Source organism: Beta vulgaris, chromosome 3, assembly GCF_026745355.1.
Source record: "Beta vulgaris subsp. vulgaris cultivar EL10 chromosome 3, EL10.2, whole genome shotgun sequence".
NCBI lineage: Eukaryota > Viridiplantae > Streptophyta > Magnoliopsida > Caryophyllales > Amaranthaceae > Beta > Beta vulgaris.
This window is the reverse complement of record NC_079204.1, coordinates 11,609,834-11,631,420: the sequence shown is the minus strand read 5'-3', so window position 1 is coordinate 11,631,420 and position 21,587 is coordinate 11,609,834. Positions and strand designations below refer to the sequence as shown.

General features: G+C 35.9%; 5 protein-coding genes across 5 annotated transcripts; 1 reads left to right on the top strand and 4 right to left on the bottom strand.

Annotated features, from left to right (window-relative positions):
• Window positions 1–2,531: 2,531 nt before the first annotated feature.
• LOC104888680 (probable pectinesterase/pectinesterase inhibitor 59) lies at window positions 2,532–6,550 on the top strand. The gene is made up of 2 exons (XM_010673712.4): window positions 2,532–3,661; window positions 5,496–6,550. The coding sequence occupies exons 1-2, from the start codon at window positions 2,746–2,748 to the stop codon at window positions 6,185–6,187; spliced, it is 1,608 nt and encodes a 535-aa protein (XP_010672014.1). The 5' UTR covers window positions 2,532–2,745; the 3' UTR covers window positions 6,188–6,550.
• Window positions 6,551–7,397: 847 nt separating this feature from the next.
• LOC104888679 (transcription initiation factor TFIID subunit 11) lies at window positions 7,398–10,258 on the bottom strand. The gene is made up of 5 exons (XM_048641052.2): window positions 10,121–10,258; window positions 9,316–9,652; window positions 8,277–8,364; window positions 7,987–8,086; window positions 7,398–7,653 (listed from the first exon to the last, which is right to left on the bottom strand). The coding sequence occupies exons 2-5, from the start codon at window positions 9,642–9,644 to the stop codon at window positions 7,526–7,528; spliced, it is 645 nt and encodes a 214-aa protein (XP_048497009.1). The 5' UTR covers window positions 9,645–9,652; window positions 10,121–10,258; the 3' UTR covers window positions 7,398–7,525.
• Window positions 10,259–11,809: 1,551 nt separating this feature from the next.
• Window positions 11,810–12,618, bottom strand: LOC104888678 (21 kDa protein). The gene has a single exon (XM_010673709.3). It carries the CDS (start codon window positions 12,500–12,502, stop codon window positions 11,903–11,905), a length of 600 nt encoding a protein of 199 aa, XP_010672011.2. The 5' UTR covers window positions 12,503–12,618; the 3' UTR covers window positions 11,810–11,902.
• Window positions 12,619–13,595: 977 nt separating this feature from the next.
• Window positions 13,596–15,971, bottom strand: LOC109134614 (pentatricopeptide repeat-containing protein At4g25270, chloroplastic). Its single transcript, XM_019248580.3, has one exon. The coding sequence runs from the start codon at window positions 15,931–15,933 to the stop codon at window positions 14,203–14,205; it is 1,731 nt and encodes a 576-aa protein (XP_019104125.2). The 5' UTR covers window positions 15,934–15,971; the 3' UTR covers window positions 13,596–14,202.
• A 738-nt stretch (window positions 15,972–16,709) lies between these two features.
• On the bottom strand, window positions 16,710–21,580 carry LOC104888677 (probable UMP-CMP kinase 2). The gene is made up of 9 exons (XM_019248578.2): window positions 21,431–21,580; window positions 19,387–19,440; window positions 18,910–18,964; window positions 18,650–18,767; window positions 18,396–18,552; window positions 17,824–17,904; window positions 17,553–17,660; window positions 17,300–17,365; window positions 16,710–17,151 (listed from the first exon to the last, which is right to left on the bottom strand). Exons 1-9 carry the CDS (start codon window positions 21,518–21,520, stop codon window positions 17,137–17,139), a joined length of 744 nt encoding a protein of 247 aa, XP_019104123.2. The 5' UTR covers window positions 21,521–21,580; the 3' UTR covers window positions 16,710–17,136.
• Window positions 21,581–21,587: the final 7 nt, after the last annotated feature.

Here is a 21,587-nt window from a genome sequence, read left to right as displayed (position 1 = left end):
AAGGTCTTATGTTCATTTATCATTCACACAACACATTTCTAAGACATGGTTGTTTTATTAAATTTCACTCCTAAATATTTTGTTCTTGAAGGTTAAGCTAACTAATATAGATTTTCGTGCAAATTCATGTAACTATGTAAGAGCACATGGCTCAGCCTGTTATTAAGGATATATCGACAGCTATGGGTTGAAATTTGAATTCCTTACAATTCGTACTTAATAAAAGTCAAAATTGTTACATGCATGATGCATCCAAGAAATCTGAAAATGTTGTTCTTGTTGAGTTGTTGGCGTGTTACTCCTTTAACTTATAAGCATGCATATGCGATCGAGTCAACCGTGTGTGGCCTTACACGAAGTGACGTTGCAATGTTGCATGCCAGCGTGGGAGCAAATTTCTACTTCGTTCTACTAGATACGAATAGGGGTGAAAGTTATTCGGATAAAATCCAAAATCCAATCCAATCCAATCCGAATTAGTAATTCGGATCGGATTTGAACTGTATTCAGATTGGATTCGGATTGAGATTTTTTGAAAAATTGGATTTTTGGATCGGATTGGATTGGGGGTAATCAGATCCAAAAATCCAATATAACCAAATAGTAATATGCCTTGTATTATGTATCTGGATTGGGATTAAGTGCTTAACTGATTTTTTTTTTTTTATAAAAAAAACTACTCCATAGCCCAATACACATAGCACTTCGACCCTTCCCTGAAACACTAAGTGCACTTAATTTCTCATTTCCTAAATCTACTAAGTTGTTGTTGTGCTTAATTCATTTAATCGAAAAACTAGAGTTTTAAAAAAAAATCAGATTTTCGGATCGGATCCAATCTAGAGTATGAAAATTCGGATTGGATTGGATCGGATTCAAACCCTAATTGGTTTGGATTCGGATTGAAAAATTGAAATCCAGATTTTATTTGGATTGGATTGGATTAGGCCCTAATCCAAACCGCACACCGAACTTTCACCCCTAGATACGAACGTACAAAGTACAAAGTACAAAGTACAAAATTGGAGGGGTTAATAGTAATTCGAAAAGCTTAAAACTAAGGATTTGGACGTTATTGTCACGATTGCAAAATTTCATGTAAGGTTACATATAATTCTTTGTTATGTTAGAGAGAAAGAAATAAAGAAGATGATTAAAAAAAACATAAGGATCTACGTGGAAATTAAGAGTTTTTTAACTTTAATAATGGAACCAAAAACTGCCGATCCGGCTCAATTTCGAGGCAATTTCATGCATGTTTGGGCCAATTTCCAAAATTTGATGTTGTAGCTTCCTCAACTTGTCGCGCCTGGGCACGTATTTAACACCCAAAAGCAAATTTCTCTTAGGATTAGCATAAATTATAACATTTTTCATACGATAACTTGGAACATCTCCTAGGCTCATAAAACTAGTTGTATGAAGAATATGATAAAAAAGAAAAACTGTGATGTACGTATGACAATAAGATCACGTAAAATGGCTAATCCCAAGGAGATACAAATGCGAAACCTAATGCCTGACCCAACAGTTTGCTTGAAATATTTGTTCATTTGCTTAAATTTGAAGATTATGACATGAAAAACATTCATCATTAGTTGAAAAAGTTATGCACATTTCTATGGTAACAATCCATGGCGCTTTGACATAAATCCTTATTTTTTTTTTGTTGAACTACTCTTCAAGTATAAGGCTTTGAGTTGCACTTGTCATGTTCAAGCAATCTACATGTGCCCAAAAAAAAAAACCTTCTTATTATTTGTTGTCATTGTTCAGTTGTTTGTATTCTAATCAGTGCCTTACAGATGTTCAATAGCATACAAAATTAATATCTCCATAGATGTCATTAATTCATTATTGCAACTCTTGAATATTTTCCTTAACCAACTTCCTTTGATATTAGTCTATAGAAGGAAAAAAATAGAAGTGATTTCGTTATAAAAATTCAGATAAATCATATAATAGTATCTTTTTCAGTTGTTTATATAATGAAAATTTGACTTACCAAGCTTGTTTGGTGGAGGTGGTGGGGAACTTACCTTGTGACCTAAATTCGAACCTCACTACCTACTTGTGCTTGGAAATACGGATTCTTTTATATCCCACATACTCTTAAGCGTTAACCTGTGTAGCTGGGTTGACTGACCTGAGCGATGTGCTAGTCCACTAGGATTCTTCTTCTTACCAAGGGGTCCCCAGTGAGGGTCAAAAAAAAATTATGAAATTTGACAAAGAACATACCGTATATTGATATAGTAATATTTTACCTATTATCTGCTTCATTTTTATATTTACTTTGAAATATTCAAATTTGTATTCATGCATAAGTAAAATTATTAATGTCAAAAAATATGTCTTAAAGATTGTAAGAGAGGAAATGTGTAAAGTATTAAAGGACAAGCGAAACATTTTTCTTCTTCCAAATGATTAAGCTAATTATCCCTTTTTTTCCCTTGTGCTGGACTCTTTGTGCATGAGTAAATGGAGTACATTACGTAAAGAAGTACGTCTTCCATCACATAAAATAAGCGAAAACATGAGTTGTTTCTGACATTTTCATTTCTCCATAAAAACCGTACCACTAATCCAAATCAAAGAGATCTACTCTTGAAAGCAAAATTTAAATCACTTTAAATTTGTTCAATACATCAAAATCCCTTTCATACTATACTTATATATATATATATAACCAAACCATCTTTCCTAGAGATCTGAGTAAAAAATCTATACCCACCAGTACAAGAAATGGCATCACTAAACCTTGTATTCTTCTCCTTAATCCTTTTTACTTCTATAGCTTGTACCTTGTCCGAGTCCCAAGAGTATGATGAAGAGGCTCCCCCCGACGATATAAGCAAATGGTGTGATGGTGTTCCACACCCAAAGGCATGTAAATACTTCATGGCTCGAACACCAGGTGTGTTCGAGCCAAAGGAAAAAGCTGATTTTAGAAGAATGTTAGTCGAAGTGGCCTTGGATCGCGCTATGGCGGCCCAAGGCCACTTATGGATGTGGGGACAAAAGTGTGAAACACATAGTGAGAGGGCTGCATGGGCTGATTGCATTAGGCTCTATAGTCACACTATAATCCAACTTAATTACACCCTTTATGGTTTGACTAGTAACTCAAGTTTTACTGACTTTGATGCTCAAACTTGGCTTAGTTCTTCTCTTACAAACCTTGAGACTTGCATGAGTGGGTCCCAAGACATGAATGTCACATCGTTCATATGGCCTCATGTTGCATACAATGTGTCCGACCTAATATCTAATGGGTTAGCCGTTAATGAGGGCTTAATTGAAGAGTTTATTAACTCTACTAGTCTTAATACAACAAAGTATCCTAGTTGGGTGAGCCATGATGAAAGGAAGTTATTGCAAGTTTCTAGAAAATTGGCGGCGTCAAGGGCGGCGTTCGTGGTGGCTAAGGATGGTTCTAGCCCTTATAGAACGGTGCAATCCGCCATTGACGCCGCGGCTAGGAGCCGTATTAGGGGGAGGAAAGTGATACATGTTAGAAGAGGTGTTTATAGGGAGAATATTTATGTTGGTCCATACAATAATGATATTATGTTGGTTGGTGATGGAATGAGGTATACTATTGTTACTAGTAGCAGGAGTGCTCGATCTGGTTATACCACCTATAGTTCTGCCACCGCAGGTACATTATTCATCACAAATTCTTCCTCTTTTAAGCTACATTATTACTTGCATTATAGTACATACATCAATATATATGATTGGTAGTATATTAGCTATGTCTTCTTGTTTTTATTTTGGTAGTGTATTAGCTATGTCTTCTTGCTTCTCATTGATTAATACTATATTACAAGAATTAGATGAAACCTGAACATACTTCATCTGTTTCGCAATACTTTACCATTTTACTTTGTCAAAGTTAAAATTCATCATCTATAGTTATTTCACTATTATTATATAAGAAATAGAATTTTTTTTTTATTAGATCCTGTTATGGATACATTTGAATGTGTATTTACAAGTTAGTCATTTATTATAATTTTTATCAACACCTAATTCAAAGATATTAATTATAATTTTAACTAATACATAAGGTATGAATCTTGGGTTAGACCCCTTGTTTAAGTAAGTACTATGGAGTACCTATTTTCATTTCAATTCCTAACGAGTTTATGTCATAAGTTTCAATCCTTATTAGCATGCGCGGAAGAAGATTCTCTTTTATCGCAATATCCTATTTCAAATCTGTTTCATTATGATAAATTAGCATGATATGTGCTTTCATGTCCTTTGAACATAACTATATGTCTAAATTTTACTTTAAACAAAATGTGAATAGTGAGAAATGTAACTAAAGTTTTTTTCCGAGGAAATATATAACAAAAAATAGTAGCCAATTTTCTTTTAAAACTGAACTCTAACTAATCTAAAGAGATATAATAAGATATACGTAATGCTTGAAGTATTCGTGGACTTAAGTAAGACGACCAAGACAACTTACTTTTTTTTTTTTTAATGAGAATAGTTGAATTGAGAAAATTATAATTAATAAAATGTTATGTAGCATTTACAATAATAATAATCCTTACGCAAAAAGAAAACTTACTTATAGGAGGTGTTAAGAATTAATATTAGTAGTTTTACAAATTAAATCTGTAATGGTATTGTTGATTAACATTTTAAGGAAGACCAAATTAGTATCTAATTATCTAAATTTGATAACAAGTCAATCATGCCCATATAAGATATCGTCGGCATTTGTAACAACTCTTGACGATTTTAATCATGGAAAAGAGTCAGAATAGAAGATCTAGATCTTATTTTTCTTACACTACTACTACTTTTATATTGTTTGGTATTTAATGCAGCATCAATCATTGACCACACTTTCAGTGACTTGAAGCAACATATTGCTAAGGCTGACTTTTGATATGTGTACTTAATTACACTTCCTAATCATTTCTATTTGATTATTTCTAAAGTCAGTACTTCTTTGACCCATTAGGCACGGTGGCCCTTGTGCCAAGCAACAATTCATGTTTAACATTTAAGAGTTCATGTTACTACATTTTTTCTGTTTCGTTTTGTCCCATATTATATCATAAGCTGAAAAACAGCATCTTAAGTACTAATCATAATAGATGAAGTGGACACTTTTACCCGTAGTTAAGTTATTCTTTTCTTTTTAGTTCATATCAATCAACTAGTCTAACATCTCTTATTTATATAGTCTATCGATGCATCTAGCATAATAGATCTTAGTTGTAGATCTTTCAAAAGCAAAGTTTGAGACTTCTTAAACCGGAACCAACCATTACGTACGATGATGACAAAAAGATATACTTTATCTATTTTAAAATAAGTGAAACACTTTTCTTATTTATGGGAGAGTTTTTTGAGAGAAGTGTTTAACTTCTTTCATAACGGAAGAAGTACAAATATTACTAATAATCAATGTCGAAAAAAGATCAAAAATTCTTTATATTTATGGTTTTTCCCCTTTTAATTTGTTGCAGGTATTGATGGGCTTCGATTCATGGCTCGTGACATAACATTTCAGAATGCGGCTGGGGCACAAATGGGTCAGGCCGTGGCACTTCGTTCAAGCTCAGATCTCTCAGTTTTCTACCGGTGTGCATTCCTAGGATACCAAGACACCCTCTTTGTACACTCACAAAGACAATTTTACAAAATGTGCTACATTTTTGGCACTATAGACATTATATTTGGCAACGCGGCCGTTGTGTTCCAAAACTGCATGATCTATGCAAGGTTACCAGTTTTTGGCCAAGCTAATGTCATCACAGCCCAAGGCCGGGTTGACCCGAACCAAAACACCGGGATTGTGATGCATGGTTGTCGGATTATGGCCGATCACGACCTCTCAAGAAAAATTCGAACTGTTCAGACTTACTTGGGCCGGCCATGGCAACGATATTCTCGCACCATTATCATGAGATCATATATGGGTCCATTAGTAAACCCTGCGGGCTGGATGCCCTGGAAGAGTAGTGGGTTTTTAAGCACCTTATATTATGCAGAGTATGGAAATTTCGGGCCCGGAGCAAGACTTCACAGACGTGTTAGGTGGCCCGGCTACCATATTATCACCAGGCCCAACGCAGTATCACAATTCAGCGTTGAACGCTTCATTGCGGGCCGGAAATGGCTGCCTGCAACTGGTGTGCCATTCAGTCCTGGTGTTTAAATCAGTAATTAGCAAATTAAATTATTTTGGTTGGTGATTAATTTCTCATTGATCATATTAGTGGTGAAACTACTACCCAGGGATAATTTTTTATTCCCTTTGTTGTTTGAGTAATTATTTAAGATTGGTCAGGTAGTTATTCTCAAATTATTTTCTGGAACATGTTGATTTATACATATTAAATTCATGTAAAAACGAGGTATTGGAGGAGAGATATTTAGGGTAACATCTCATTTCCCTTCTCATTTCTTCAGTATTTCTAATTCTATGTTAAGCATGATTAAGTATTGTTCATGGTTTTAGAGCAACTTCTTGTACATTTATTGGCAAATTATGGACATCACCAAGTCTCTCTCTCTCTTCTTTATCCTGGTCAGTTGCTAATCTAAATTAGGTCCAAGTTTAGGTAATTTTTTTTCAACAAGATTTCAAGTGTAAGAACAAAAAGATACACTAGGAGCAATATCTTAATTTCTGCTCCATCTTTTGCTGTAATACAAATAACTCTGCACCTACATAGCCTACAACTAGAGATGGCAATGTGACGGGTCTGGATCGGTGCACCTAGACCCAGACTCGTTTATTTTTCACAGACCCAGACCTGCCCCAGTCCGTTGGGTCTAGATTTTTCAGATCCATACCCAAATCTGTTGGATCTAACGGGTCCACGGATTCTAAATGGGTCCTTAATTTTAACTTTTCATCACATTTTTTAATATATGTAATTAAAAAATTTCACCCTAATATATATAGGTTTTTGTATCCATGGTTAAAACATTCTCTAAACAAAATTTTAAGAATTAACTCATAAAATATTAGAATGTTACAAATCTTAGATAGAGTTACAACACTAACGAGTTCACAAAATCACCACTCACAAAACCTTAAAGTTTAGGTAAAAAAAAAATTCTAATATGTAAATGGGTCCGCGTGGCTGGTCAAGGTCTAGCATATGTGGACTTGGACCCAGACCAGACCCATGCTCTTTGAGACCCAGACCCGACCCGAACCCATTGGGGCTAAAATTTATGGACACGGACCCAGACCCGATCCGAACCCATTGGGGGCTAAAATTTCTGGACCCGGACCCACTGGGTCTAAAATTTATGGACCCGGACCCTTATAGATGGATCGGGTCCTAGCGGGTCTAGGTTGGGTCCAGGAACCATTGCTATCTCTACCTACAACACTAGACCGCAAGGATGCATCATGCATTAGGATTCAACCTTCATCATATATCTAAAAATAAAAAATTTCAACTACAGGAGAAATATAATCATGAATCAATGATGGAAATTAACACAAGGATTTACACGGTTGCCACAGGGAAAACACTAATCAGCGGAAGAGCCTCGAAACTGATTTCTTGGGTACTTTGCCTTCAAGCTTCAGCCTTCTATACGATTCTCTTATGTGGCATGGTCTGATAGGTCCAGAGTCCTTTCTTTCGGCCATAACTAATTTGGCTGCAAAAATGTGAATTGATCATGAATCAATTAATCATGATTCATGAATACAAAATGATCAAACTGATTACCAACTGATACATGAACTGCATGTAAAAGTAATACTACCTTCTCCCATATTTAAGTATTTAGTAGATTTTTTTTCTCTTGATCATTTCTCAAGAATTGAGTCCCAACCCACCAACCACTTTTTTCTCTCTACTTTTTTCACTCTTCTTAATATAAACGCAATTTGCCAATGTATACTTAACTAAGGGACGGAAGGAGAACATATCTCTAGGACTCACCAAATCCACATTGCAATTATCATGTTTAGCAAATCAGAAAGCATACCTGTCTCAATAAGCTCCCCCACAAACATTTTTGCGATTCCAGACACCACAATGGTCATAGGTATAGATATCTTCTGACTGCCTGTAAGGCTTACTAGTAACTGCATTGAGAGCAATTTGAAATAAGTTTCAATGCAAAAGTTTACTTTGAGAAGTTATTAACAGAGTGAGCTTCCCTCTCCGTTTCATGTCTTCACTCATTCAGAGGGTCTAACATTATCACTACCACATGAATTCAGGGTCCCTAACGTATATCAAGCTCGAGATATTGAAAATGAGAAAGAGGTATACCCTTTTCATGTTGGATTTCTGGAAACCAGACCTCCGAAAAGATTCATATCTGCTCATTTGTTCCTCCGTAAACTGAGATAAGATGGTCCTGAAAGTAAGTTAATAGAACGTAGTCACTTATGAGAGCACTAAACAAGAATTTTTACATCCAAAGTGCATCATGTTTCCAGAACATCAGCAAGTCTCTGATCCTGTCAATAAACTAATTTTCAGTCATGTCAAGGAGACAGAGAATGAGATGGAAACATACACTCTAATTATAATTTGTTATTTAAGATGAAGTATCTAAAAGGGAAAACAAGAAAATGAATATTCTCAGAGACAATTAATTTTAGGTTTAGGTTCACATGATAAACAAAAAAACTCCACTTTAGTTGTTAAATTATCTGCCTTCCATTTCGTACTTACGATTAATTATGTCTATTTGACATCAATTTAGCATTAAATGGGTGGTAAAATTCACACACCTCTCCAAGAGGTTGAAGGTTCAAGTCTCTGAAGGCAATACATTACAAGAGCAAGTAATACTGGTATTGGTTTTATCATTTATTTGCAGAAGGAAAAGAATAAAGGTACCACCATAACGGTATTGTAATAAAAACAGACCATGAAGGTTACAATTCTTCTTCCCTTTAAAGATGAAGGTAAATGAAAAAGAAAACATAATTCGAACTCTTCACAACATTTATCCAGATTTAAGATGTCTCCCCAGGACAGATCAAACTAACAATGACTACCATAAAATACAAAGTGGGAAAGTGTGAATTCGACTAAGATAAAATTCGTTCATAAACAAAAAATTCCACTGTCCATAAGAGGCTCTACTTAACCCACTTAACATCATAAGTAACACTAATATCAGAAGCTTGTGTAGTTATATTGTCAATACTATGTATCATGATAAGTTAAAACATTTATCAGCAGCTCATATTTTCAAATTGTCAAAATTACTGTAAAAAGATACTCCAAATTGAAGATGCTAAAACATGCATATAATACTAAAGAGGCAATAAGTAGTAGAACATTGAAAATCACATACTGCATAATGGCCATTTTATCAGGATCACCACTAGATGACAACTTCCCAAGCTCAACATCCATGTTATCTTCCTCCTCTTCGTCGTCTTCATCTTTATTCTTGTTATTGAGCTGAGTGGTCCTAGCAGAAGTAAGAGGAGCAGCTGAAGTTGACACTACATTAGGATGAGCTACAACATCAAGACCCATCTCGTCCTCAGGTTGATTAGTGTCGTTTACAGACGCATCAGCATTTCGATTTTCGACATCGTTAGCTGCAACTGGAGACTCCGGTGGCGATTCCTCTTGCTCTACAAATGCTGCTTCAAACGGATCTTGTGACTGCTTCATTGTATGCTCTACATAAAAAAATTCAAAATTCCGCTATAACAACCTATTATTAAACTATACTTCAACCAAGCCCGTCCCTGAGCCAGGGCACCGGAAAAATAAGGTTATTCATTCCTGATTTCCAGCCACAACACTTGAAAATTTGATCTCGTGAAATTAAACAAGAACAAGTGAGATATGCGCATCTACAAATTGTAACCTAAATTTTCTTATCATTTAGTTCCACGAAACAAAGATGAATTAACAAGTTATGCCAGAAATTCGAATCATAAGTTTATAACATGTAAATTATCCCTAAAAACATGAAATAACATATATGAGATAAAGAAAAAAAAAGTTGAATTCAGGAAACAAACAATAACAACCGCATAAAACCAATCGCATGAATAATCACATGAAGTAGATCTTAAAAATCGCAATTCCACACCAAAATCGCAACAAAACAAGTAAGTTCATCTAAGGAACAAAACAAGAACCTGGAACGAGCTTCTGCAATTCGAGCTTTGGAATTTGCGTATGACTGACGAATTTGCGTATGAGAGGTTCGAGAGGTTCGAGAGGTTCTAAAGGAATTGAATTTGCTTATGAGTTGGGCACCGTCACCGTGAGCGTTTTTGGAGTGTTACTATACGGCTATACCTATGGCTATGTAGTTTAAGATTTTTTCCTATGCAAGAGATCCGAAGATGTAACACTTTAAAAGATTTTTTTTTTAAAAAAAATTTGGATTGACGAGTTTATAATAACTTATTGCGCACCGAAAATCTGTTAGGACTCTAAATATTATGATATAGATAAGATTATTATTCCTAGCATGTTCTCTCGATCTTATTTTCAATTCAGTTACAATAAGTTGAATTCAGGCTCTGTTTGGTAGGGTGTAAATGTTTTCCATGAAAATTAGTTTTCTTTTTCCTCTCATTTTTCGTTGTTTAAGGGGGTGTAACACAAGTTTTCCATCAAGATACCCGAGTTTTCAAAAAATTCACCAAGTACTCCCATGGTTTCAAATTCACAAGGTACCCCTCAGTTTAATGTAAATATACTTGAATACCCTAAATGACTAACGACGTTAACCTCCGTTAGTCATCAACCATAAGTTTCTTTTTTAAGCCCTAATTAACCCCTAATTCTAACCCTAACCCCTAAACCTAACAACCGGGCTCCTACTAAACCTAAACCTAAATCCTAATCCTAACCCTTAACCTTCCCACCACCCCCTCCCCCACCCTCCCACCACCCCTGCAGCCCCCACCCCATGCAGCCCCTCCTTCTCCCCTCTCAGCCTCTATCGCTAAGCCCAAAACCCAACCCTCATCGTGAGCCCAGAACCCTAACCCTTCCCCCACCCCGTTGAAGTCCCCCCTCACCGACCTCGCCGCGAGCTCAAAACCCCACCCCATCGAATTCTCTTCTCTTTTGGATTTTCTCTTCTTTGATTTTCATCGCCCTCTACACAGTCTCTGGTTCAAATGAAGGTTGGAGCAGTGAGATGAGTGTCATAAGCTCTAGTTCGATATGATGCAAGCTAGAAGAGGACAACATGAATTCGACTAGGGTAGGGGTTGGGAGGGGGGAATTCGAACGGGGTGGGGGATGGGTGGGGTTTTGGTCTCGCGGGGGGTGGGGTTTTGGGCTCGCGACTGGGGCTGCGGAGGGTGGTGGGAGGGGGTTCGGGTTATGTTAGAAGTTAGAGGTTAATTTTAGTTAGGAGTTAGATTTTAGGGTTTAAGTAGGTTAATTAAGATTTAATTAGGTTAATTAGTATTTAATTAAAGGTTAATTACGCGTAAGACTAACGGCGATTAACGGCGTTAGTCATTAAAGGTATTTGGGTATATTTACATAAAACTGAGGGGTACCTTGTGAATTTTGAAAACATGTAGGGCACCTGGTGATTTTTTTTTAAAACTCGAAAGTACTTAGTGAAAAACCATTTAAAAATTAACAACATTCAATAACACGAAAACTAGTCCTAGTTCATTTGTCCAAACACTTTACAATCGAATTCATTTTTTTAAGATATTCAAATTACAAGCATATAAAGTTGAGAAAATTTTCCCTTTCTACAAGGGAAAGTGTTACAATTCTTTTGACTACATATTTTACTGTACACATATTGTTCCATACCAAACAAAACTCAAAATAAGAGAAAGAGCACAAGCTAAGAAAAAGAAGTTTTCTTCTTTTATTCCTCCAAAATTTTCTTACCCCATTGTATATATATATTTGGGTACCTCACAGAATTATAAATATGATCATACATTTTTGGGAGAGTACTTGCTAGCAAACTGATTAACCAAAGCAAGGGCATTACTAGTACACTGCATAACACTCTCTAATTGGGCCTTAATTGCATTTTGGGTCCTCCCATTTATGCCCGGGCCTTCAAACCCATCAACACAAGTATTCTCATCAGTGAGAGCAGCACTAGCCCAAGTCTGTACATTACTCATATGCCATAAAAAATCCCTAGATTGGGCCTGGACCGCGGTATGGAATTCATGGACTGATTTACTAAGCCTATCTACAGTGTCTCCAATAACCTCCAAACAGTCTTGGACTGACCCAACTTCTCTGGGCCTGAGCCCATCATAGCGGGCCAAGTGAGCTACATAGGCCTTTGCATAACGAGCCTTGGCCAGGCTCACTATGAGAGCAGTTTGGGCTAGTTGACGTGGGCTTTTTCGGATTTTGGTGGCAAAGGTGGACAAAGATTGAACACAAACTTTTGGGTAGGCTGTGGAGCTGCATTTTGTTTGTATGAAGTTGTTGGTGGAGGTGGTTGCAGCCGTGGCGTCGAAGGCGGTGAGAGCGAGGAGAGAGAAAATAATCAAGGGAAGAGTAAGTATAGCCATGAATATGATAGAACAAACTTTTCTCTTAAATGTAAGATCTAGTTGAAGGTATGTGTATTTATATAGTGTGGAGGTAGGGAAGAAAAAAGAGTTTTGGTAATAAATTGTAGGGGAAGGTGTTCACATGTCTCGGTTTCTTTTCCACTTATAGAAGGACCCATTTTGAGCTGGATTTGTATGTGTTAAATTCCAGAAGTAGTGCTAGTATAACTAACAAATTCCTTGGGTTTTAGTTTTTACTGCTCCATTAATTAGTTTATTATCAAGTTTCAAGTTGGGTTTCCTTGACTAAATATGAAAGAGCCGAGCATCGAGTAACGGGCTCCAATTCGTAGATAACACGAACATAATGAGAGAGTTTTAAATGAGCAAATGAGCGTAAGTATAATAATTACAATTTTCATTACTACTATTATGTTGAAGACTGAAGTGCCAAACAAGGCTGCGCAAGTGTTTGAAAAGATGGTTTCTCTATATGTGAACTTGGACAAAATAATCAACTGCTTTTGCAGTAAAAAGAACCATTCATGTATGGGAAAATCAATGATTAATTCTACAATGTGAACAACAATTTTCTGTCTGCTATTGGTTCTTGGAATGAGAACCCTGATGAATGAGGATAATTTAGTTAAAAAAATGATCATGTGACAACTACATATTGTTTGTCTTGGGAGTAATACATATATTGGCTGGAAATGCTATTCCCTTATATTGAATTTCAAGCTTTATTTCAAATAAAATTAAAATATCTAGCATTAATTTTTAGTCCCTTAGAGCAGTTCCAACGAACAATAATAAGTTCTAACTTGCAAATATCAAAGAGTTGGAACTACTAGCTTTGTTGTTAGAGTGAAAGGAAACTTGTTGCTTTCGAAAGCCAAGTAGCTCCACAAAACTAATTGCTTTATTCACTCTTTGTAGACTCCACTTCCACTTTTCACTTTCAACTTTTACTTTTCATTTCACAATAGTTGTAGTTTTCCATTGGGAGAGGTTGTAGTTTGGGAATGTTGTAATTTGAAAATCTGATGTGACACACAAAGCTACACGTGGTTGTAGCTTGCCATCGTAGACTCGTAGTTGCTCTTAATGGTATAATTATACATATAGCATAATGCATTTGATATATACATGGCTACCAATTGCCATATATGTGCTTGACTTTCTGGTGCTTGATACAAACATAGACCAAACCTTCTTCCAAGTTTCACGCTCAATTTTCAAAAGTAGATTCCTAACCTTCTTTTTGATCGTATTGCAATGATGCAATTTGACAGTTGAATATTGACAAAAGCTATTCAACTTCCTCTTGACAATCACATCTTAGTAGAATAGACTCTCTAACAACTTTCCAATTATGTACAGAGGTTACAAGCAGTCAAGCAATGACATAGTAGTACTAAAGAGGAAAACTACTACTTCCAAGGTAAGCAAGATTTGCGTAAGCATGTTACGAAAGCATACCTCGTGTCTCACGAGACGAGATGATAGGTTAGTCACAGAGATTTGTAATTAGTATCAAATCCCAGTATCATATCGAGTAAGTTTCCGAACTTGATAGGGGTTAGGGAAAGGAGTGACTTAAGGGCTTTTTATGGGATATATGGAGGTGTGATGTGCATTAGTCACAATATCTTGGTGATTAATGTAGTACTTCCTGCATACGAAAGTCCTGCACAGTCCAATATTTGTGTCATCTTTTAATCTAAACCTCTGTCTTCCATCATCTTTCTTACTCTTTCTGAATCTTCTGGTCTACCCAAATTGTCATATATTCGTATTAGCAATTCAAAATTACGCTCATTATCTGGTTCCAACTCAAAAAGCTGCTGAGCAGCAAGCTCACCTATCTCTGCATTGGAGTGTAGGAAACAAGCATATAGCAATGCTCCCCATACTGTTGGACCAGCCTCAAACTCCATTGTACTTGCTATAATGTCATAAGCTTCATAAATCAGCCCTGCCCTTCCATAAAGATTTACCAAACAGGCATAATGCTCCATGATCGGGGTAATTGCATACTCGTTTATCATCAATGAGAAGACAGACTCTCCTTCCTTTACCAAACCTAGATGTGCACACGCCGATAGCAGAGATACAAATGTGATGGCATCAGGTGTTACACCAGTGTTTTCCATCTGCTCAAAGTATGTCAACACTTGATGGTCATTTCGATGTGCAGAAATGATCGAATTCCACGAGATTATATCCTTTTCCGGTATGTGGGAAAACAACCAGCGGCATTGATCCAAAAGCCCATGGTTTGAGTAGAAAACAATAAAAGAATTTGTGATAGGCAAGCTCCATTCTAGACCTCGACGAAGAACCCATCCATGAATTTGAGTTCCAATTCTTAAAGACGAAATCTTAGAGACAACTTTTGATATAGTAACATGATCAGGCTCAAAACCAGCTTTAAGCATGTCATGAAAAATCTCAATTGCCTTGGCTAAAAGTTCATGGTGAATATAGCCTAGTATCATCGAATTCCACGAAACCAAATCCTTACAAGCAATTTTATCAAACACTTTCCTTGATTTCACAATGTCACCACATTTAGCATACATGTCTACAAGAGCATTCAGCACAAACACATCACTGTAAAACCCACAACGAACTACATGTCGATGGAGCTCCTCCCCAACACAAATCGACCCGATTCCACTACAAGCCATCAAGGCGCGAGGAAAAGTATGCCTATCAGGCTCAACACCCTCTTCTTCCATCTGAAAGTAAAGTGCAAGTGCATCTTCAAACATACCCAACTCAGCATACCCAGATATAAGAGAATTCCAAGCAAAAGCAGACTCATTTCTCTTAGGCATTTCATCAAACAGTTGGTGTGCTTCCTCAACTCGCCCATTTGCAGCATACAATCTAAGCAATTTTGATACAACCCCAACATTTTGGCTTAAAATCTTTCGTGGAATCAAACGGTGAATTCGAACACCATGATCAACCGCCTTCAATCTGAAGCAAGTTTCAAGAAGAGAAGAAAAGGTCTGAGTTTCAACAATGACACCATTTTTGAGGAATGCTTCTTCAAGATCATTAACAACTGCATCAAGAGCTACAATTTGAGTTTGATTTTCTGGGAGTTGCTTGATCTGGAGAACTGGGTTTGAAGATGAAGCTGGAAATGAAAGATTGTTGCCTTTATTTGGATGAATTAGATGTGGGTTTTTGTGTTTTCGATTCTTAAGTTTTCTGGGTTTCTTAATTTTGTCAGGTAGAGAAGAAGTGATAGTTAAAGAACAGAAATTGATGGGCGTTGAAGCTGGTGAAGTTGCCAGCATTTTTGTGGGAGAAACCAACACAAAACTCACCCTTTGTCTTATCTTACTTCTTTTTTTGTGAGAGGTAAAAATGGAGATTTTATAGTTCTGATGACAAATTCTCAACCACGCAATTATTGTTTGAGCCCTGAACATTTTAGTTTTCTAATCAGTTATCTGATTTTTCTAAACTTTTGACATATATGTAATTATGTAAATACCAGAAAATATGTACTTATTGGAATTATGTTGTGAATCTTCAATTTTATAATAACTAAAATATAAAAAAGTGATGGTAGATAGTAATTAGCTTTAAAAAGAGGTGATTTTCAAGAGAAACTAGAAATCGGATCGTGTCTGCATTATTACCCGTTGTTGCTCCTTATATGATATGTAGCGAGTAGAACTCTTATACTACTCCCTCCGTCCCAAAATATAGTTCCCATTTTCCTTTTTTCATGGTAATTTATGCAAGTAGAATATAAGAGAGATAGTAAAGATTTTTTGTTTATTTAAATAAATGTTGGATAGGAAAAGATGATTTTAGGAGAGAAAATGGACAATAATTGGTAAAAGAGCATTAATTGTAACATTTTGGTTGAATAAACAAAGGAAAAAAACAAATTTCAAGAAGCAAATAAATGATGAGACACGGATTTTCTAGACAAATTACGGAAAAATATGAAACTAAATATAGAAATGGGAACTATATTTTGGGACACCCAAAATGGAAATGGGAACTATATTTTGGGACGGAGGAAGTAATATGTATTGAACAGGAATATTGGGAGTGCATCATGGCATCAGTGTATGGGATATGTTAATATATGCTAACCAAAATTATTGTTTCGATCCGAACCTAAGAAAAGGGTAGAGACACAAGCTTTGCAACTGAAACATTATCAGCAAAAGCATCAAATCTAGCCAGCATGTCAATGAAACTTGGTTTCAATTTGCTTTGCATTTTACCACAGTTACAGAAAAATCTTCATGGAACTTCAAGATTTGCACATAATATGGGCCTGTATAAATGCAAAAAAAAAGAGAAGGCACTAGAGATGAAATTGGACAATCTTCCATGCCCAAGGATACTATGGAAACTGGAAAGTACATGTTAAAATTATGGTTCATTCTGTTTCCAACTTGTATTGGGAGTTGATGATTTTATCTACTCCCAAGATTATATTTATCTACCCTCATGTCGTCGAGGGGATGTGATTTTATCTTGCAAGTTATATATGACACCTGCTTATCACTCAAAATTTCGCGGTCGACCTTCACAAGAGTCGGGTCGGGGTAGCATTCATCAGGCAAAAAGGATGCAAAAACCTGGATCTCCTTCCTTTCTCCATCAATCCATCATCTAATTATTGGCTGACATAGAAAAAACCACCAATATTAGGAAGATATAAACCTCAGAGAAGTAAAAAAAAAAATACATAGTAACAGTGGAAAATGGCAAGCAATTCCTTTATAATGAGAATGGACTCATCAACTACAAGCACATGATAATATAATATACCTCGTATGCAGAAAATACGGTACGAACTTGCTTGAATATCTCATCTTCTGTTCCAACTGCATTGATCTGCATATACAGATCTTTTCCGGTTAGTACTACCATTAACCACACTATTATTAAGAAATAAACAATCTGGTATTAATGTCACAGCATATACTGGCTCGTTAGTAATAGGATCTGGAGGAATGTCTACTGCTAAAAGACAAAAGAAAAGAAAAGAAATCATTGAACTCCTATATGCCAAGTGAATTACCGTGTGAAGTATTCCTTTCTCGGAGTAGTAATTGACGACAGGAAGACTTAATTCCTTGAACACTTGCAGACGAGTTTTTACTGTTTCATCGTTATCATCAATCCTTCCCTGAAGAAGATATTGTATTCAATTCATACATAAGTTTCCAAGTACAAGGCAAAATATTATAATTCTTAACCTAGTCATGAACCTAATCTGTTACAAAATCAACGTTTCTAACAGAATAGGAACCACTACCAACCTAAAGTTTCGACCTAAAAATCAAAAGCACCTGATTACGGTTTTGGATTCTTTTCACCATCACTTCTTCAGGGCAATCAAAGAAAAGCACAAGGTCTGGTTCTGCTCCTACCTGCATCCACAGAGGAGATATCCAATAATGAGAAAAAGCTCTGTTTCTTACCCGGAGGAATTCATCAAGCATCAGACAAGAATTACCATGATTCCAAGTTCCAACAACATGGTTACCTGTGCCCAAATGATTTTTGGAATTGTGACTTCATAATTTAAAATGATCTAGCTTTAACATTCAATCTCTTTTTTCTTTGTTCAAACCACCCAGCCTCTAGGCTGTCCACAAAAACTTTTTAAAAGTTATAAAATATTACTTTTTGAGGAGTGATACCTCCTTGTGATATCTTTAACTATCATAGTCAGTTCCACACTGAGTATTTGTTGTTTACCCCACCTACGTCTTCATGATCTAAAAGCACCCTTAGGCCATATATTAGCGCAACATTTTTAAAACACAAAATAGCTTTAAAAAATGTCACAAGGAGAGAAATGGTCTACTATTGCACATAAGCTAGCTGCTAGCCTATATGGAGAGCAATTGAAACTCACGATCCGTTCATATGCCAACCGATTCTCTTCAGTTCGTGGGAATCCATCAATTAGGAACTTGTGATTATCCGTAGAGCTAATAGCCTTCTGGATCAGATTAACTGTAACTTCTGAAGGAACAATTTTCCCCACTTTGATGATTTCGAGAATCATAGAACTGAAATGGAAGTTTTGCATACAACTTAGTCTCACAAGGTTAAAAAAAGAGAGCAAATAAACAGAAAATGAAAGATATAATGATTATCATTTATTACCCATTTTCACTCATGGAAGATATCTCATTTCGTAATAGGTCTCCTGCACTCAAATGTGTAAGTCCATATGTCTCCACAATCTTTGCACACTGCGTACCCTTCCCACTTCCAGGGCCACCTATGAAAACAACAATTAGTCAGTCAATATTGTAGATCTCATTATCATCTAACATTTCAGTTTGTCGATTGTCTTGCTTGGCTCCCTCTAGCATCAAGAAAATATTATCATAAGTGCAAAGAGAGAAAACCATGAGTACTACCCAGGACAAAAGCAACAAATCGTGACTTCTCCTCGGACAACTTTCCATCTTCCACCTGCAGCAGATAAGAGGCAGCATAAACCCGACAAATTTATAAATTAGAGCTTATAGATACACACTAAGAAAAGTTTAAAATGGGACACCTATATGCTAAAATCACAGCCTCTCAAAAATTAGCCAATGGTAAAGCAATTTTTAAGCAAATAGTCCGAGATTTTGCTCGTGAGACAAAAGTAAAGCAGTCTAAGCTCTACAAAAATCTGGTAAAAAGCTAAATGCATTATCAACTTATTTTTAATAACTTTAAATTAGCCACCCTCCTCAAGCAATATCCATCAGACTTTTTCTGTATAGTTATGAGTTCATCAACATCAATCACAAAACATTAATGGTTTATGTTAAATCATAAATTATTATCAATTTTTTAGTACGCCTCAAAAAAGCAAAAGATAGATATACATTATTAAGATAAATTACCTGAGATGCAGTATGCGTACTAAATTCTTCCATAATCCTCAAGCAGTGAGAAGCCTGTATTTCATGAAACAGAAGGTCAAGTAGATCCACAAAAGAAAACTGAATTTTATTTGATAAATTCATAAAGCGATAACCAAAAAATAACACAGGAAGACATCCTGAAGACCTGAACAAGAAATCTAATGTATCTCACCCAGCCCATCCCCCGCAAATCTCTGAAGTGAGAAGTAAGAACCCACATCATATCTCGCCACATTCATGTTAGAATATTCACAAAACATGCAATATAAATACAACAGTCAATAGTCATAATTACTGCACACTTCTAAAATGACTTAATAATGTAATTGCTAGATGTACCAGAGCCTCTATGTGCTGTCTTGACCCATTTATCCTGCTGAGAGTTTGAGACTTTTCTCAACCCCCCCCCCCCCCCCCCTCCCCCACAAAGCACCCCCATCACTCAGGTTGATGACAACAATGAAGGGCTATTTATAAACAAGGTATACCGAGTTCACCAAGAAAAAGAGCTAAAACTGAAGCATAAGAAAACTCCTAAGGACCAAAGTCAATAGGCGTTAAAGGAAGATTAAGAATTTTATATATTCAGGCCCACATTGAAGCATCCACAACCCAAAGACACTTGGTTAGTACTTCCTGATAACCCTCATTAGAGTAACGACATCAAACTAAGCATGGAACAATATATTTTCCTCAAGTACCACAAGCCAAACTTTGAACTATTATCACCTATTTAACATTAAAGGAAAAAGGAATGTCACCATACGTAAAAATCAAATGATTGGTAAAGCTTCTATGATATACCAATGATTGCTGAGATCTCCAACCAACTGGAAACATTTACCCAAGAAGCAATCTTACTACTTAATCAATTTAGAATTTTCTTTTTACATATCCTTTTCAAGGCTAAATTCAATATCCAACTCCACAACATGGAGCCATTGCTTCCTTAAATTCCACATAATCCTAGTTAAAAGTTCTTAAAACCTATTAAATCTTCTTTGTCTACTGGAATACTCACTAAAGTTGCAGTGTAACAATCAGACGGCCAATTCCATCATCCACGACAAAGATTGAAAACACTGTAGCATCTCTGCTAGCAACAAATTAAAGAAAAATGCTTCTTTAACAATCATCTTTTCTTGTGCATGCTCCCTTCCTTAAAGCTATAAGTGATACCTCTTAGAAAATGTCAAATACCAATCAAGTTATTACTAACATAGTATCTAAAATGCTAAAGTGCAAACTTTCCATTCACCAAAAACAACATATCTCGGCTTAGCATCTTGATTCTAATACCAATAAGAACTTCGTCCCACGCTATATCTTAGCACTTAGCTTTCAATAACCCTCTTCTTGTACATAGTCCTATAAGCCTACCACAAATTAAAAAGAAAAGATCTTCAATTGGAAAACAATGCTAGCAAAACTAAGCTACCTCAGCATTTACATATAGCAAAACTTCGGAAACCGAAAACAATTCCTAGCCTATTATCTACATGATTCCAGATTAATCACATTACACAGAGAGGTCAATAGAGCAGCACACTAGATTTCAAAAACAATTGTCAGGTCATACACTCAATTATAACCATTTAGTATCATAATTATAATATTACCTCAAAAAGAGGAAATTAATTCCTAATAATACAATTGACCTCCATATTAGAAAAATAAACCCACAACAGATAAGCAAAAGTAGCTCTCAAAAAAGCCAGTACCCAGATCAAAAATTCCCCCCACGAAAGAATTGTCACAACTATACTAACTACCTTTGACTTTTTACGTCCAATAAAAGTCAATATGAAACTTCTAAAATCAATCATTAGCCAATAAAGACTTTTTTTTTTCTTACGACATTCTTCTTAATGTGTCTCCAAAATAAATACCCAGAAAGGCAAAACATTCAAGCTATTAGAATTATTTCATGATTAGATGAATAATGGAAAATCATTAATAGTAATGAAAACCCAGAAAAATTAAAATGGAGGAGAGAGAAAGAAGATGAGAATCTATATTATACCTGATTGAGATAGAAAGGAAGAGATGAACGTTGAGTTTGAAAAAGAGGAGAGAGATGGGAGGAAATGCGTCTCAACATCAGGTTTTTCATTCGATGCAATAAAAATGACTGACGGTTTTGTCATATGTTTTGGCTTTACCGGTTTCATTGAATCATC

Bases quoted from the DNA above. Each gene is read 5' to 3' on its own strand.
- LOC104888680 (XM_010673712.4), top strand. From the start codon at position 2,746: ATGGCATCACTAAACCTTGTATTCTTCTCCTTAATCCTTTTTACTTCT. The intron at 3,662-5,495 runs GTACATTATTCA...AATTTGTTGCAG, and splicing joins CTATAGTTCTGCCACCGCAG to GTATTGATGGGCTTCGATTC.
- LOC104888679 (XM_048641052.2), bottom strand. From the start codon at position 9,644: ATGAAGCAGTCACAAGATCCGTTTGAAGCAGCATTTGTAGAGCAAGAG. The intron at 8,365-9,315 runs GTATGTGATTTT...ACTTACTTTCAG, and splicing joins GATAAAATGGCCATTATGCA to GACCATCTTATCTCAGTTTA. The intron at 7,654-7,986 runs GTATGCTTTCTG...ACATTTTTGCAG, and splicing joins GGGGGAGCTTATTGAGACAG to CCAAATTAGTTATGGCCGAA.
- LOC104888678 (XM_010673709.3), bottom strand. From the start codon at position 12,502: ATGGCTATACTTACTCTTCCCTTGATTATTTTCTCTCTCCTCGCTCTC.
- LOC109134614 (XM_019248580.3), bottom strand. From the start codon at position 15,933: ATGTTCAGGGCTCAAACAATAATTGCGTGGTTGAGAATTTGTCATCAG.
- LOC104888677 (XM_019248578.2), bottom strand. From the start codon at position 21,520: ATGAAAAACCTGATGTTGAGACGCATTTCCTCCCATCTCTCTCCTCTT. The intron at 18,965-19,386 runs GTAATTTATCTT...TATCTGCTGCAG, and splicing joins GTACGCATACTGCATCTCAG to GTGGAAGATGGAAAGTTGTC. The intron at 17,905-18,395 runs GTGAGTTTCAAT...CTGTGGATGCAG, and splicing joins GGTTGGCATATGAACGGATC to GTAGGAGCAGAACCAGACCT.